Here is a 16,671-nt window from a genome sequence, read left to right on the forward strand (position 1 = left end):
GACGAAACAGACTATATTTCGTCGGCTATAGTTATGTTTTTAAATTTTTTTATAAGGTTTAGCTGACGAAACATACTATATTTCGTCGGCTATAGTCTGGGAAAAAAAATTTTATTACAGACTTTAGCCGACGAATATCTTAATTGTTTCGTCGGCTAAAGTCTGGGAAAAAAACCGACGACATGTTTTTCGTCGGCTAAACTGCGGGACTATAGCCGACGAAATTTTTTTTTTCGTCGGCTAAAGTCATCACAGACGACCTTTTCCTGACGAAATCTTAGCCGACGAGCCAGATCTTAACCGACGAATTAAGCTAACAGGCCGACGAAAATTTTTCGTCGGCTAAAGTGCTTGTCCTGGTAGTGGGCCCGCCCTAATGGAGGGTCGGGTAGGGCTTCGGCCCTATAGGGTAGGACGGGTTAGGGCCGAATGGCCAGATGATGAGGCCTACGTTCGTAGTAGGTACAGGGCAGGGACCTCACATAGGCTTAGGCAAATAATTAAAATGTGGTCTTGTTTAAATCATATCAATCGAAATTTTTTCTTATGTAGAAGTTTCATGTTTTTCTTTTCTCGTAACTTTATAAAACAAAAACAATAAAGTAAACCCAAATACATCAGTACGTAACGTGCAATTTTATAGGTGGGTTCAGACAATGGCGGAGCCAAGATTACAGGATTACGGGGGTCCAAATAAAAAAAATTGTTCGACAATAAGCTATCACTATCCAATGAGAGAATATAAATGAGAAACGGAGAAGAAAATTTATTATGTTCATTAAGGAGTAGATCGACAATGAAAAATAAACAAATAATCATTTCAAGTTTGATCTATTAAATAGAATATAACACAAAAGGAAAAGGAAAGAATTTGTTGATAATTTTTTAATTTTTTGTAGTAAATATGCATTTTGTTAATCTGGGGGGTGGGGGGGGGGGGGGGGGGGTTCGATTAAGGAATTTGAACAACAATTAAGCTAACTAATGATGTTTGCTTGGATTGTTGGATTGTTTAGAAATGCAAGGGGGTTCCGGACCCTCCCAAGCCTTAACTTGGCTCCGCCCCTAGGTTCAGAAAGGAGGTTTCCCTTGCTATTCGATGTGGGATCTGTTGCTCTCCTTGTTACCTTTTTTTACTCCAATTCGGGTATTGGTACCAACAATATCTATACATGGGGAGTGAGTAGAATTATTGTTGAAGGTTAGGGTTGTGTGTCCTGTCACAAATTTTATGTAATTGATGTCTAATTTAACATGCAAATGTTGGATGTGTGTTTCTACTTTTCATAGATTGAAATGCATGTCTAGGAGGCTAGTCACCTCTAGAGTGTGTGTTTTGAGCATGTCTTTGAAAGAATTACAGGCTCGATCTCCTCTAATTCCTAAGCTAGAGGCTACAAGCATGGTGGTTTACACTCATTGCGGATTGCACGACTAAATTGTTTAGTAGAGTCTATTTCCGACCTTTACGCCAATTAGAGTCAGTGGGTAACCCTTAAACTAGCTCTAGCTCTCTGTTTAGTTAATGTGACCCTTGAACCATCATTATTACCAAAACGTGAATATATATATATATATATATATATATATATATATATATATCTGGTTCTTAAACCTTTAACCGCCTTGGATATGTACAACTACCACCAAAATAGAAAATTAGCTTCTACATTAGTTTAGCTTCCCACACATAATATTTGTGTGTAGGAGACATCTTAGTACCCAAACATTACCATTTGTGTTGTAGTTTCATTTTTATATTTTATTTTTAATTTTAGTTGTCATATTTTTATTTTATTTATGATATGTTAATTAGGTTTCAAATTACAAATTTCAGGCATTACTAAGGCCAAACATTACTAGCGTTTTCCTTTATTTTATTTTTTATTTTCCTTTGTTTGCTTAGTGATTCTAGATCTGACTACTCAAAGATTTTAAGCTAGCCACTCATCCCCGTGATACGATAATTTTGGGCAGTATATATACTTCCCCTGTCTTGACAAAGATACGTTCGCTTACGTGAATTTATATTCAAGTCAGCCACTCAATTAATTATAATATCATAGAACTTGAATTTTACATATTAAAATTAATCAAACAATATCAAAATTTCCAATGACACTCAAAAATTTTTAAATCACCGACTCATCATCTAACATGTAACGTGTAACGGCCTGACATCCCAATGTTTTGTTAGACGTACCTAAGAAAGTTCCATAATAGATGCAGCAACTTCTGGTTATGAACTTATGATACGATTGGAATTTTCATAAAGGAGTGCCATGACCGAATTTGCATGTTCAAGCATGATATAGTCACCATCAATTGCAACAAAATTGTTCGAGCCAAATCGCGATCACATTCAAAATGAACGCCAATTCGAAGGGGATCTATTAGGATGTTGATGTTCCTAAAAGGTCATAACTATTGGATTATGAACTCTGAACTTCATAACCGAAATGAAATAAATAAGTGAACTAGTCCATCTGCAATGCCACTCGTAATAGGGAAACATAATCCCACTCTGAGTAGGAAACATAATCCAACTCGGAATAGGAAACATAATCCAACTAAGAAGAAATTAAAGCAACTCGTATATAAATGTTACCTCAAAGATAACTCTTTCTATCCAACACACAGATAAATCCGCACACTCTTACTCTTCTTCTTCTTCGATCTTCTTCTTCTTCAAGAAACCAGTCATGGAGCCCTGTTACAAACCTCAACGGATCCTACCCCTATCAGACTATGGCTTCGCGTCCTCGACCTCATCCAAATTCTCCACCACTTCATCACAATTCTTGACTCGCCCCTCCTCCACGCGCCACCCCGTGCCCACCGTGCCCACTTCCACCTCCTCTGTCCGGCTCGACCGCCCGCCCAATCCCAGCTGTTCGATGACAATCAAGAAACCGTTCGCCGACGACGCCAAGAACCAAAGCAACGGCCAAAAGACCGGGAGAGCGGTTGCCGGCACCCAGAAAGCGTGCCTTTGTTCCCCTTCGACACACCCCGGCGCCTTCCGCTGCGCCATGCATAGGAACGCGCAGCGTGGCGGCGCTAGCCAATCGAAGTCGAGCAGCAAGACGACGTCGTCGTACCACTCGAGTATCAGGCTCAAATATCGGAGGGCGGCGATGAATAACTCGTTGGTGAGGATCGGAGGAGTGCTAGGTGAATTATTGGTGAAGCAAGCTTCGGCGGCTCTGATCAGACCCTCCGCTCACAACCGGAGGCGCAGAGCCGATTTTCAACCCAAGCCGAGCCGGCTCTCCGTCATGTCCAAAGCGGCGCCGGTTCCTGATTTCAGTCTGGTTTAATTGATTTTTTGATTGCTGCCAAATTAGGGGTTTGAGCGATACTTCAGACCAGAAGGAAATAAAAGGAGTAAGGAGATCGAGAGTAGTTAACTCAGAAATGGTTCACCACTTTTTTGGGTGAAGGATTAAACATGACGAGTACATTGAATTTTTTAGATTAGGGGATTACTCAATTACATGTTTCTTTAAATCTCTTGTAAATTTATTCTATCTTCTTTCAATTCTTTTTTGGAAAGAAGATTAAGTGTTTTTTCAGATTTAATTTGTTGTATATGCAGATAAATGAAACTGATAGGTATTTTGAGATTCACATTACTTCGGCCTTTTGAAGTTAAGAATTTCCATATATACTCTATATGTCATCTCGTTTCTTTTTATGTTTTCTACTTTTCCAAATGAATTCTGTGATTCTTGAGTGTGGAAGGCATACGTTTAGTTGATTTGAAAATCTGAAATCATTTATTGAAAGCCTTGCTAATAATATCAATTGGGTATTAATTAAACTTCGGAAGGAAGAAATATGAACTTATTCTTGAGCATGGATTGTGTTAGGGTGCAATTTGATCATTAGCTTCTTCAGAGCTAATCACAGGATAGATTAATTGCTGAAAACTGGAGCAATTCTGTGTAAGATTTACAAACACATGCACAAGAAACAAGCGTTAGTATTTAGTAATATGATCCTTAATTTTAACCCAGCAGCATACGCAATGGGATTTGAAAACATTTAGTTGCCAATTAGCTTGGAACCAAAAATATGAAAAGTCTTAATTTCCATTCACCTTGCTTCCAAATGAATCGAAGTGTATATCTTATTGTGCATCATCTTCAGAATTTTAATATATTTTTAAGTAACACTTCATACATGCATTGCATTTCATAGCCAGATATAGTCGATGTAGGATTAATGCGACTTGATCAAAACATGTATTTGTATATGCTTGTTTATATTTTGATAAATCTCTATGCTTCTTAAGGGTAGCTTTCTTTGGTAAAAGTGTGCAAATAACATGCAATATAATGAACTAGGCACAGTGAACTTGCACAGAATGTGCAGTTGATAATAGGATTTAGAAACAATGATCGATCAACTATCCAATCAGTGCTCTCTAGCTAGCTCTCTCCACCGCTGCGCCTCCGCGTCGTCATCTCCACTTCTCTGCGCCACGCCGCGCCTCTGGCCAACACACGTTGAAGCTGTAGAGTATCTATGAAATAGGATAATTTATTATTCGATATTTTGTGTTTACTTTAGCTATAGAATTTTGTGACGTGTTTACTTTAGCTTTTAGTCTTTCATAATAGTTTGTGTGGTCTTCAATTGTAAACTTTTTTTTTATTTTTTATTTTAGAATTAATGAAATGGGTAAACCCATTAGAGGAGCTCAAACGAGCATAATTACAATCAAACTAAAAAAAATTACCACTCAGCACAATCCACATGGAAAAGGTAAAAGAGGGTAACCATAATTTTTTTTACATCAAACCCTAAAATGTTAACATAGCCGCCGCTGCCTTGAAAAACCCTAGTTGCCCCCGTCACCGCTAGTGACCAAAAGGCCATGAGATGTGTCAAAATGAAGGGAAGATGTCCGATAATCCGCTCCTAAGAAAATCTAACAACACAAACCCTGTCAAAATCAAAGGGAATGAGGATGAAAGAGAGAAACCCACACCACACAAAAACCTTCTCTTCTCTACCGAAGAAGCTCAATCTGAAAGGAAATCGAGGCCACCGAGTTGAGACAGTAGAAGTAACCAAAGAACAAAACCGACGGTGAATGAGGATGGAATACCCATGCGTGAGCACCCATAAACCACTTGGTAAGTGATCGATCTCACTTTTAAAAGGTGGTTTTCTATCGTAGATGGAGGGGAACTCATGTGAGGTTGTGGGTGAGGAGGATGATGGAGGTTTTCGGATTTGAAAAGGTTGTTGGAAGATCGACAGAATAAGAAGGAATAAAGTCCTCTATGGCTGAACATAAGTCAGAGAAAACCACAAAACAGGTAATAGCACACTAAGGTGAAAAGGAGATCGAATCAATCGATCACAAAAAGAAGAGAAGAGACCAAGAGAACCCACCCCCAACTCTCAAGCCTTTGATCTAGATCCAGAGAGATCTAAATCTAAGCAAGAAAGAAGGGAGAGGGGCTGGATTTTGTAGATCTACTAAGGCTCCCGTTTTTGTGAGGGTTTAAAGCTGAGAGAGACTTTCATTTGTGTTTTGGATGCTGAATTGGTAACTTTGTTGTGATAATGTGAAAGATGAAATGCTACTGTGCAATTGATGATGATATATACTAACTTTTTCAAATTGTGTAGTAGCTTTCAAGTTCCTTGGAAGTATCTTTTATGGCCTTTTGAGTGTTGCGTTTGTGGTTTTTCAATGTATTTTTCGGTTTATTTGTGTTTTAAATGTTGAATTGGTCAGAATTTTTTAGTGTACTAATCTTGTGATCCGTCTGTATTTTTACTTTAATTCGATATTTCTCTGCAACTATCGAGCCAGAGACCGGAAAGGCCGGTGGATCCGGTCTTACCATCATCACAATCACCTAAAGAGAAACTTGAGCGGTTACTTTTACCGTATTATACAGTTATACGTCCCACTACTAAAGTAGTTTTTTTCAAATATCTCTATATTTTATTTTTTTTATTTATTTATTTTGTTGTTTACTATAAAGATCCTTGTTTTTGTTTGTTTCAGTTAGCTCATTAAGGGTAATTGTGACAGTTCACAATTTGATGAATTTACTGACTACCTGACTTTATTGTAGTAGAGAACATTAGTATATACATTAATGAATTATGATTTTCATTAAAAAAAATGAATTATGTATTTATATTTTTCCTTTTATAAAATCATACTAATATCACGAAACTAATAACTTCAATAATTTCCATGCCATAAAATTTATTTTATTTATTTAAACAAGAAAAAAAACAAAAACAAAAAACCTTTTCATGAGGTTGCCCATTGGGCCCGAAAGTGGAATCCTAACCGCATTTGGTTTAGCAATTTGTTCACAAATCAAGAGGGCAACTCCCGCTCAACCGCCTCAAAAAGTCCACAACTAAAATCAACCCACAAATAATCCAATATTACAACTAAACCCACCCAAATCCAAAACCCCCCTATTTATAACCCCTGGCACCTTTAGGCTTCCCACAAAGAAAACCCCACTCAATTCTCTCTCCTCTTCTTCTTCTAACTGAAACTCAACTGCAGCAATGGCGGTGATCTCTTCATCTTCGTCGATCGATAAACCCGTCTTGGAGCCCTGTTACAGACCCCGCCCCATCCTCCCCCTTGTCCGCCTATGGCTTCGCTTCCGCCACCTCATCTACTTTCTCCGCCTCCTCTTCCCAATTCTTGACGCGCTCCTCCTCCTCCTCCTCCTCCACGCGCCACCCCGCGCCCCCAATCTCCTCCGTCCGCTTCGACCGGCCGAGCACTCCCGAACGTTCGATTACGATCAAGAAACCGATCGCTGACAACGCCAAGAACCAAATCAACGGCCAAAGCACCAAGAAAGCGTGCCTCTGTTCGCCTTCGACGCACCCCGGAGCCTTCCGGTGCGCCAGGCATAGGAACGCGCCACGTGTCGGTGCCAGCGAATCGAACTCGAGCAGTAAAACGGCGTCGTCGTACCATTCGAGTGTCAGGCTTAACTGCAGAAGGTCGGCGATGATTAACTCGTTGGTGAGGATCGGAGTGGAAGGTGACTTGGTGAAGCGAGCTTTGGCGGCTCTGGTCAGACCCTCGGCTTACAACCAGCGGCACCGAGCCGATTTCAAACCCAAGCCGAGCCGGCTCTCTGTTATGTCCAAAACGGCGTCGTTTGATTGATTTATTCTTGGTTATTGGGAAATTAGGGTTTAGGGCAGAAATCCTTCACCCCTTTTTGTGTGAAGGATATATGGGCTGAGATTAGGTATTACTAAATTTACTTTTTTTTTTTTTTTTAAATCTGCTTTTGTAAATTCATTCTTCATTCTTTCAACGTTTTAATGTTTGAAAGAAGAAATAAATAATACATTGTTGTTATTTTGGGTAATACGTGCACTTGTCTCTCGCTCGACATATATGTTCTTTGCAAAGTATTTCATTCATGAGATACATCGCTCAAAAATAAAACAAGCAAAAAAACATTGATGTGTGAACTCATGCCCTAATTACAATGCAAGTTAGTAGATATGATTATAAAGAAGTGCTTTATTTTGACTTCATTTAATTTTGTTTCTAATTTCCAGTTGGGGTTAGAACTTGACTTGTAAGTCTTACTTAAACTGGCATATGATTAGTGGCTAATTAACTAGCTATATATAATCATTTTAAAGCATGTCTCTAGTCTCTAGTGTCTCTAAAGAAGATAATATTGTGCGCATGCGAGCATGTATGAATGTCGTTAGTTATGTAGTTTAAATGACAATGTTGATATCATAAGTTTAAAACTTACTGACATATGTATGAATTGAGTGGATTAAGAGATTTTAATAATTTTTTAGAAAAAAAAAGAAGTATGAATGCAGTTACTCATCAGGCTTTTACACCTTTACTAGTACTACTAGCGTCTCTTCCTCTCATGCACCTGACTGACCTGAGACGGTTCTTCAACAAGCTGATGATACTCATTAGATAGCTTTGACAATGTATGCTCTTCGAGTTTATGAGAATTTTTATTATGTCAACGATTTTGTATTCTGTTTACCATTTTAATGTTGTTTGTAATGAACTGATAGATGAGAATGTTCTTATGTTGGATGTTCCAAGTGTGGAATCTTTGTACGACTAATCTACTAGTCCTGAATCCCTTGATCTGAGCACTCTTGTTGCTTTGTAGTCTTTCGACTCCAGAAAATGGATTGGTTGATGTAATTCGATTCTTTATTTAACTGTTAGTAGACCCTCTTTGAGTCTGTTGTAGACTACTTTGTAGAGAATGCTTTTTCGATGTTGGGCTAAATTAGGGACAGAAACAAATGCAGTTTCAAGTGTTACATTATTTTTGGCCCAACTCTCCTTGCAGGTATCTTTCAGTGCATCTTCTCCCAAAATTAATTTGAATTATACTCTTACTTCCACGTCATTGGCTTGCTTCGAATTAGGTTTCCTTTGAAATTCGTATAATGCACGAGTTGAAAGTTAGTTCATCATTTTGAAAATATGAGAATATAACAAATGCAAGTAGGGCACAACAACTAAAATGAATGGGCAGTACGTTAAATCAGATGACTACCATCTACAACAATTGATGGTTGTAGGTTAGAGACTAATTAAGCAACTATCTACATCACATAGTTAGAGACTAAAGTGCAACAACATTGATTGAGGAAATTAAAATCTAAGTTTATCAACTTGCCAATTTTTTTTGACTTACAAGTCAAATCTCATTTTTCAATGTATTGCTATATCAACTAAAGACCACCTCTTGCATCTCTAGAGAGAGAGAGAGAAGAAAAAAAAAAAAAATCACTCTGCTAGGGTTCCTTCCTAGTTGCCTTCTTCTCCAACCCAGTCGCGAAAGGCCTCCAGGCTGAAATTGTCGTATGAAACACCGTACTAATAATGCAATAGATCAAGGTCGAGGTTGTAGGTTGAGGCATGGTGCGGCATAGAGTAGAAGTACTCAGATCGTTCATATAGGCCGGGTGTTGACACATTGCTTTGATGGGATGGTGGGAAGGTCGGTCGGCAAAAAACATGGCGACGACGAAAAATGTGTGGACCAATTGGAGATCCAGGACTTCATCTTTTGGAGATCCATGACTCCATCCTCTTGCTAGGGTTTTTCAAGGGTTTTAGGTTAGTTTTATGTCTTTTTTTTTTTTTAGTTATAAGTTTCTCTATAAACTTCGTGAAAATATTTGCCTGGCGTACCACAATGGCATGCTCGGCGTCTAGAGTCAAGTAGAAATTATGTGTCTACAAGGCGAGTCACTTTATAACATGGACTACACTAAGCTTTAACGTTGTAATAGAGTAGTCTATCTTGTATTATTTTTTACCAATAAACTCGGACCATTATAAAATATGAGCTCGTTACATTGAAAAAGAAGTAGACGGCTAGACTCGATCTATATAGTGGTAGACGTCTAAGACAATTTTATTCTAGAAGAAGTCTACAACTACGTAGAGTTTCTCTACCACATAGACGATTTGTGTACTATATGGCTGACATTGGTCTAGTCCTCCAGCTTATTGTACATTTTTTTATTTTTTCAATAAATTTTCATGGGGAGACGATGCTAGTCTCTCTACGCTTACCCAAAAAAAAAGCATAGAGTTTCTCTACCATTTTTTTTAATCAAAAATATTAATGATTTCATTAATAACTCATGTAGAGATTACAATGTGAATCGATCCGATACCTTGCGTACATAGGACAAATAAGATCATATGACTCACACATCGATAGCAACCTCATTACAAATTTCGCTCACTAGGGGAAACACCAGTGAGCCTACAACCAAATAAGATTAGATCATGAAAAATACTTGCGTCCGGACTAGCATGTACGTGTGCGTCAGACTCTCTCTTATTTACATCCATTTGCTAATACAAATCATGATCTTAATCGATCAAAAGTTGAATTAACCAATGTAGATCACCTATGCAAAAAATCAATTTAAACATAAATCCTTTGCTCATCTGAATGAATCAAACAAATTGATAGCTGATCATGAGATTGCTAACTTTCACCAGAATTGTCCATTTGTTTAATACAATCGGCTGAGCAAACGATTTCTGTTTACATTGATTTTCCACAGAGGTGATCATCTTCATTGGTTAATTCAACTTTTGAACGGTTAAGATCAAGATTTACATTGACAAATGATAGATGTACATACTAGTTCGGATGCAAGTATTTTCTTTAGATCATAGGCCCTTATTCTAAAACAAAGGAAAGGGAAATAACATAAAAGTAAAACCTATAATCCATGGAAAAACATGAATCACAGGCAAGTTCATGGGAATAAAAAAAGGGATGTGAAATCCACACATTATAAATTGAAATCCACACACCTTTTTTCTTTTTTTGGTTAACTCATTCACAAAAAGACAAAGTTTAAGTCACTAAAAGACAAAATTTAAGTTACCAAAAAAGGAAATAAGATGTGTGGATTTCACAACCCTAAAAAAAAATCAAAACACCTCTTTGCCCATTAGATTAGGGCTAGGAGGTTTAAGCACCTTTTGCTCTTCTTTGTTTGGCTCTGACTTCGACTTCTTCAGCTTCGGCTATTCTTGAATCTGGAGTCCAGACACCCTGATTCTATTGGAAAGCTTCTTCATGTGCTGCGCACACAAAATGCCAGCAGAGATGTTCACAACCTTAGATCTCGCCAAAGTAGGAGAGATTGTGCACAACTTGGTGTTGTCGCCGATGGAGGATGACACATTGAAGGAGGTTTAGATGGTCTTCTTCGAGAACGAGGAGGAAACCATGGCTTGATTGATTGGAGAGAAAAAGATTTTAGGGTTTGGTAGCTATTGCGGCAGCCTTCGTTTCGTTTGGTGTTTAGGAGGCTAGCCTTGGTAATAGAGTTTCTCTACCATGGTAAAGATATGGTGACCATCAATGTAGTGAACTAATGGAAAAATGTCTTTGATTTTATTTCCCAAACATGATTTGGTTTTTGAGCATAGGTACAAGACGTTTGTATATATAGAAAGTATACCCAAACATTCGTCCTCTATCCTGTGGCCATTTCTTCTCAACTTGTCACTGCCCTCTCCATGAAATTTCAGTATCACTCGGTCCAACGAACTAGTGCCAGGTTTGGGAGTTAGGTGGCCTTGGTACCCTTAGAGCTCTAAAACTCTGACATCGTTCTTCTCCCACATTTTCCTTCCCTTTCCATCCTCTCCTTTTGACCCTCTTGTATATTTTGGACCTTCTTTTCCTTGCCTTTCCTCTATTTCTGACCTCTTGGTACGAGTATAACTTGCACCTTACTTGGCTCTTGCAACGACTAGCAAACTTTACATTCCATTGTAGCACCAAAACATGCCAAGCCCAGTCCTGAAAGCTGGGAGCAGACCACCATGGGTGGGTTTGGGAGCAGCTGTTTGGGTCCAAATTGCTGCTGGCAATGCCTACAACTTCCCACTGTATTCTCCTTTGCTGAAATCCGTGCTGGGTTACAATCAGATGCAGCTGACCATTCTTGGAGTGGCCAATGATATCGGGGAGAGTGTGGCTTTGCTTCCTGGGATTGCATGCAACAAGTTCCCTCCTTGGGCCGTGCTTCTGGTTGGTTGTGTGCTTTGCTTCTTCGGCTATGGAGTTCTCTGGCTTGCTGTTAGTGAAACTGTTTCCAGCATGCCTTATATTTTGGTGAGTTCTTTTTGGTTCTCTTTTATTTGAGTTTTGGCAAATACCATTTCAATTGGTCGGTAGGTTTTCACTGCCTGCTGACTTTGTTAATTTCAAGTTTTGAAATTTTACATATAAAGCTGTGAATTGGAATTGAATTTATTGCTGTGCAATGGAATAGAGTGCGTTTTTGTTTTCTTTTATTGCACAACCCCTTGAAACGTATGATTATCTGAGACTTTAGAATTGGAATATTAATTTTAAACGTTGTTTATGTCATTGTAGATCCTGTTAAAAAGTATATCTTGAATTATATCTACCACTAAGGGTTGTCCTTCAATAAGATTTTGATCATGATTTTGACAGTGTGGTATCTGCTTATATTCATTTTCTGTTGAAAATAAAAGTAGTTCTTCAACAGATGCATGTTGGATGCTATCAAAAGTTATCACAGCTTCCTCCCAAAGTTGGGGTTTAAGTGTTTATGTTGGATGGGTCTCATTAGAAAGAGCTAGTTGGATGTGAAAAGAGATTGAGGTTTGGCTAAACTATTTGTTTGTTGTGGAATTAACCATTCTCCAGTGTTTCCTAAGTTTCATTATCTTTGAAAGTGGTTATCCATTTTGTCTTTAGGTGTTCTGGTAGCCTTTAAGTCCGTTGTTGATCATTTACCTACATTCTCTGTAAAGATGCCCTGTTTGCAATTAAAAGATTCCAGCTTTCAGGAAGCCGCATAGCATATAATAAGAATTCTCTATGTTCTCAGACCGGGAATACTTGGGGCTTGTGCAACTGTATCTTAAACCAATGACCCCCATACAGCCTGGATGGAAGCACAAGGGTCATGCATTTTGCTACAGTTTCAGGATCATGGAACATTATGCCGATAGTACTTGATACATTTGTTAAATGGTTTAACCAGCCCCAAGCTATAGCATTGATGGTTTCAGCTCGGGAGTGCCTATTTTGAAATTTTAGATCAGGAAAATAAGGATGAACAAAATCAAGTGTTAGTATACGTGTGTGAAAGTTTTGATGGTTTTTACTGTAGTTGATTTTGGCAACACACTACATGTGCAGCGGACAAATGGTTGCTAAGCATGGATTGATTAGATTATCAAACCGGATGTTTTCTGAGTTCTTTTCCACTAAATTGTGGTTGTACAGTTGTTATTTTCTTGTATCTATTTGGTTGAGTAGTATTTACCTTGTTAGTAACTAGAAAGAAAAAAAAAGAGTTTCGTGGACTTCTCTCTACAAGCATGCATTAGTCTGTAGCATTACGTTAATCTGTTGATCATTATATCACTGTTTGTTTTTTCATGGACTTATGCCCCAATCTAAGATAGATGTGGCTTGGCTGTTGGCTACAGAGTAAAACTAGTATCATGGAATGCAGTTATTTAAATGCATCAACTTGTTATATACATCGTCAGCTGCTTCAGCATCGCCTACTCACCGGCATTCTTGTATGAAAAACTGATGAAGATGTCAAGTTATGCAGCTTACAAACAAAAACAGTTCAGAATATAAAGCCACCCTAAACAGGAGTGTATTAGTGCCGAAAATTAAGGGGAAAGGGGGGGGGGGGGGAAGAATATTCATGCATAAATAACTTCATGTAAATTGACACCTTTTTATATGGTGAGCTATCTGTAGTTACTGTTCTTTGCTTTCTCTAGGTTGTAAAATTTAGTTACTCAAAAGTGTATTTTGACATGCGTAAAATTGGGGTACTGATTTTGGTATGTATGTATTTTTTATGTGGACCTCTAACATCTATCTTGTGATGCTATTGCAGTTATTTATCACAATTCTCATTGCCACGAATAGCAATGCTTGGTTTGGCACAGCTGTGCTTGTTACAAACATGAGGAACTTCCCTCTCAGTAGAGGCACTGTTGCTGGCATTCTGAAGGGCTATATTGGGATCAGTGCAGCCGTTTATACAGTGGTATACAGTTTGGTGCTGAAAGAGTCTGCTTTAAATCTATTGATGTTTCTTGCTCTTGGGCTTCCTGTTTTGTGTTTGGCCTTGATGTACTTTGTTCGGCCGTGTACTCCAGCTTCTGGAGAAGAGTCTTCAGAGCATGGCCATTTTCTCTTCACACAAGTTTTCAGTGTTGTGCTTGCAATCTATCTTCTCATAATCACAGTAGTAAACCAGATGATATCCCTTAGTCATGCAGTTGCTTATATTTTGATTGCTATTGTGGTTCTCCTTCTGCTGTCCCCCCTCGCAATTCCTCTCAAAATGACATTATTTCCTGTAAGGGCCCGAATTGATTCTTCAGACCAACTTGCTCCACCAGAAGGTGATGCAACTCAAACAGATCCTCTTCTGACACCATCCCCATCAGGTACTAATCTTGTAAGATTTCATGAGGCTGATGATTTTTCAGATCTGGAAACACTTCTTGCTATTGGGGAAGGGGCAGTGAAGGAGAAAAGGAGACCTAAGAGGGGAGAGGATTTTAACTTCCAAGAAGCTTTTATAAAGGCTGATTTCTGGCTTCTTTGGTTTGTATATTTTCTGGGGGTTGGTTCAGGAGTGACAGTGCTCAACAATTTAAGCCAGATTGGGGTTGCATTAGGCAGTGATGATACGACAATATTGTTGTCTCTCTTCAGCTTTTGCAATTTTGGGGGTCGTTTGGGTTCAGGTGTTGTTTCTGAACACTTTGTCAAGTAAGTACTCATTGACTTCTATTAAAGCGAACACCTAGATCTAGGCTTTATTCCATTCTTCTTGTTTTTGTTTTCTGAAGTAAATATAATGGATTCACTTGGGGTTCGGGGGGTTCGTTTATGTTTTGCTAACTCAATTGATTGACTTGTGTTCTTTATACCTTCAAATTTTTATTTATTAAAAAATCCGTCAGACATGCTCATTGGTGCTTGTCCCTTGATGTGTGTATTCATCCTCTCTTGCTTTCCAATCTATTGTAGGATAAGCAGATTGGAATACTTTGTTGGTTTTTCTGGTGGTTAAACTGTTTTGTTTCTCGGTATCACTTAGTTTCTGATATTCCTTGAGACTTTCAACATTCTTATATTTGCAAGATTATGGAGCTTCCTTGTTTCCAGCACATGATTACCTACTTCTCTGTTATTTGAATGAGAAGGATTCTCTTGCCCAAGGGAACGGTATTAACATCAGATTTTGTCCATTGCAGGAAAAATACACTTCCTCGTACGTTTTGGATGACATGTGCACATATATTGATGATCCTATCATTCATTTTGTACGCATCAGATCTCAGTGGTACTCTATATGTTGCAACTACTCTGCTTGGTATCTGCTATGGTGTTCAGTATTCTATGATGGTTCCAACTGTCTCCGAACTTTTTGGATTGAAACATTTTGGTATAAATTACGGCTTCATGTTAATAGGAAATCCTATTGGTGCAGTTCTTTTCTCAGTTCTTCTTGCTGGTAATTTATATGATGCTGAAGCAGCTAAACAAGGAACCTCCACCTGCGTAGGTGCAGACTGTTTCAGGATCACATTTCTAGTTTTAGCCGGTGTCTGTGGGTTAGGCACCGTCTTGAGCATAATTTTGACAGTTAGAGTACGTCCTGTTTACCAAATGCTTTATGCAGGGGGTTCTTTCCGTTTGCCTTCAAGTGCAATCCACTGATGATTGATGTTATCATGTGATGACATCAAGCCGTTCAGGTTTTATGGAGCCAAGTCCCGCTGTAGTCATTCAGATAACTAGGGAACATATCTGCAGCTCATATCAGCTGCATTTAGCTTTATGCTATAAGTCACTCCCAAGCAGGCCAGCAGCATATGTTGGTTGCACGCAACTATCAGATCGAGGAAAAGCTGAAGACGAAGGTTTTGGGGGTTATGATATTCAAATTGATGTATTATTAGAGAGTTTAGGTTAGGTATGCTGAGTTAGTTTATTATAAACATTTAAGAGGTGACCCTTTTTCTCTTCTTTTTTCAGTCATCACAGTTAGTTAAATGTATGTCTTAAGGATTCTAGAATGAAATCTATTGGTTGCAAACCTGCATCATGAAGAGTGACACTTTGTTGTTGAGGATGTCAAACTCAGTAGTATTCATCTCATTTCTCATCTCACCTAACAAGCAGCCCCTCCCAAAATGTGGAAGCTAGTTTTTTCGCTGTGCAGGCCAAGTGCAGTCTCCTTCATCCAATCACGAAACACGTTGGCTTTTTGAGGGACATAACCAGCTTACTTCAATCGGCTAATCATGTCTTCAAGCATTTCGTAGATGTTTGCGGTTTGTGGGTGAGATGAATCACCCTTCACAAATTCATGGACAATTCCATCGACCTCAATCAGACTGCATTCATGAGGTTTGTTTATATTCCTTTCAGCCATGAGTTTCCATATTCTTTTAGCTTCTTCCCATTTTCCCATAGAGCTGTATAAGTTTGATAGCAGCACATATGTTCCTTCATCGTCCGGATCAAGTTCAAGGAGCTGTTTAGCTGCTCTTTTTGCTGTCACAAGGTTACCATGGATTCAGCAGGCACCAAGAATTCCTCCCAGAACAAAGCGATCTGGTTTCATACGCATCTTCCGAATCAACTCCTCTGCTTCAACTATGCGACCAGCTCTGCCTACAGCCATAGTGTTCAATGGTAGGCTGAATGCATAAACTTCAGACATCGAGTTAAAATATGAAAGTCCTTCGTCCCCTAACCCACAGGCAGCCAATACCCCAGCAAAGGTTATCCACTGATTTGCTCAGAGTGGGGACTGTCCCCTCTTCATGTTAGACCTCTCCCCGACCAATCTCTTATTAATTAATTGGCTAAAAGTTTTGTTTTCTCATTCTGATAATGCACATGTTCAATTGGCTCTCATGATCAACTGATCAATATGGCATACCCGGAACCTGTTTATCTTCCACAAATAAGTGTGTCTAATTCTCGATGTTATTTTAAAGTCACATCTTTTCTCAATAACTACCTCGCTGCTAAAAATACCGCAGCTAGGGCCTCGCTGCTAAAAATACCGCAGCTAGGGTTTTCTCTCTCTCTC

At 38.8% G+C, this 16,671-nt stretch overlaps 1 protein-coding gene across 1 annotated transcript; it reads left to right on the forward strand.

Moving 5' to 3' along the window:
- The first annotated feature begins 11,104 nt into the window (after positions 1–11,104).
- LOC101308104 (uncharacterized membrane protein YMR155W-like) lies at positions 11,105–15,442 on the forward strand. The gene is made up of 3 exons (XM_004303216.1): positions 11,105–11,666; positions 13,447–14,333; positions 14,822–15,442. Exons 1-3 carry the CDS (start codon positions 11,337–11,339, stop codon positions 15,285–15,287), a joined length of 1,683 nt encoding a protein of 560 aa, XP_004303264.1. The 5' UTR covers positions 11,105–11,336; the 3' UTR covers positions 15,288–15,442.
- Positions 15,443–16,671: the final 1,229 nt, after the last annotated feature.

The sequence above is a fragment of the Fragaria vesca genome, linkage group LG6, assembly GCF_000184155.1.
Source record: "Fragaria vesca subsp. vesca linkage group LG6, FraVesHawaii_1.0, whole genome shotgun sequence".
NCBI lineage: Eukaryota > Viridiplantae > Streptophyta > Magnoliopsida > Rosales > Rosaceae > Fragaria > Fragaria vesca.

Excerpts from the sequence above, each read along its gene's own strand:
- LOC101308104 (XM_004303216.1), top strand. The coding sequence starts at position 11,337 with ATGCCAAGCCCAGTCCTGAAAGCTGGGAGCAGACCACCATGGGTGGGT. Across the intron at positions 11,667-13,446 it reads CCAGCATGCCTTATATTTTG|TTATTTATCACAATTCTCAT; the intron begins GTGAGTTCTTTT and ends ATGCTATTGCAG. Across the intron at positions 14,334-14,821 it reads GTTTCTGAACACTTTGTCAA|GAAAAATACACTTCCTCGTA; the intron begins GTAAGTACTCAT and ends TGTCCATTGCAG.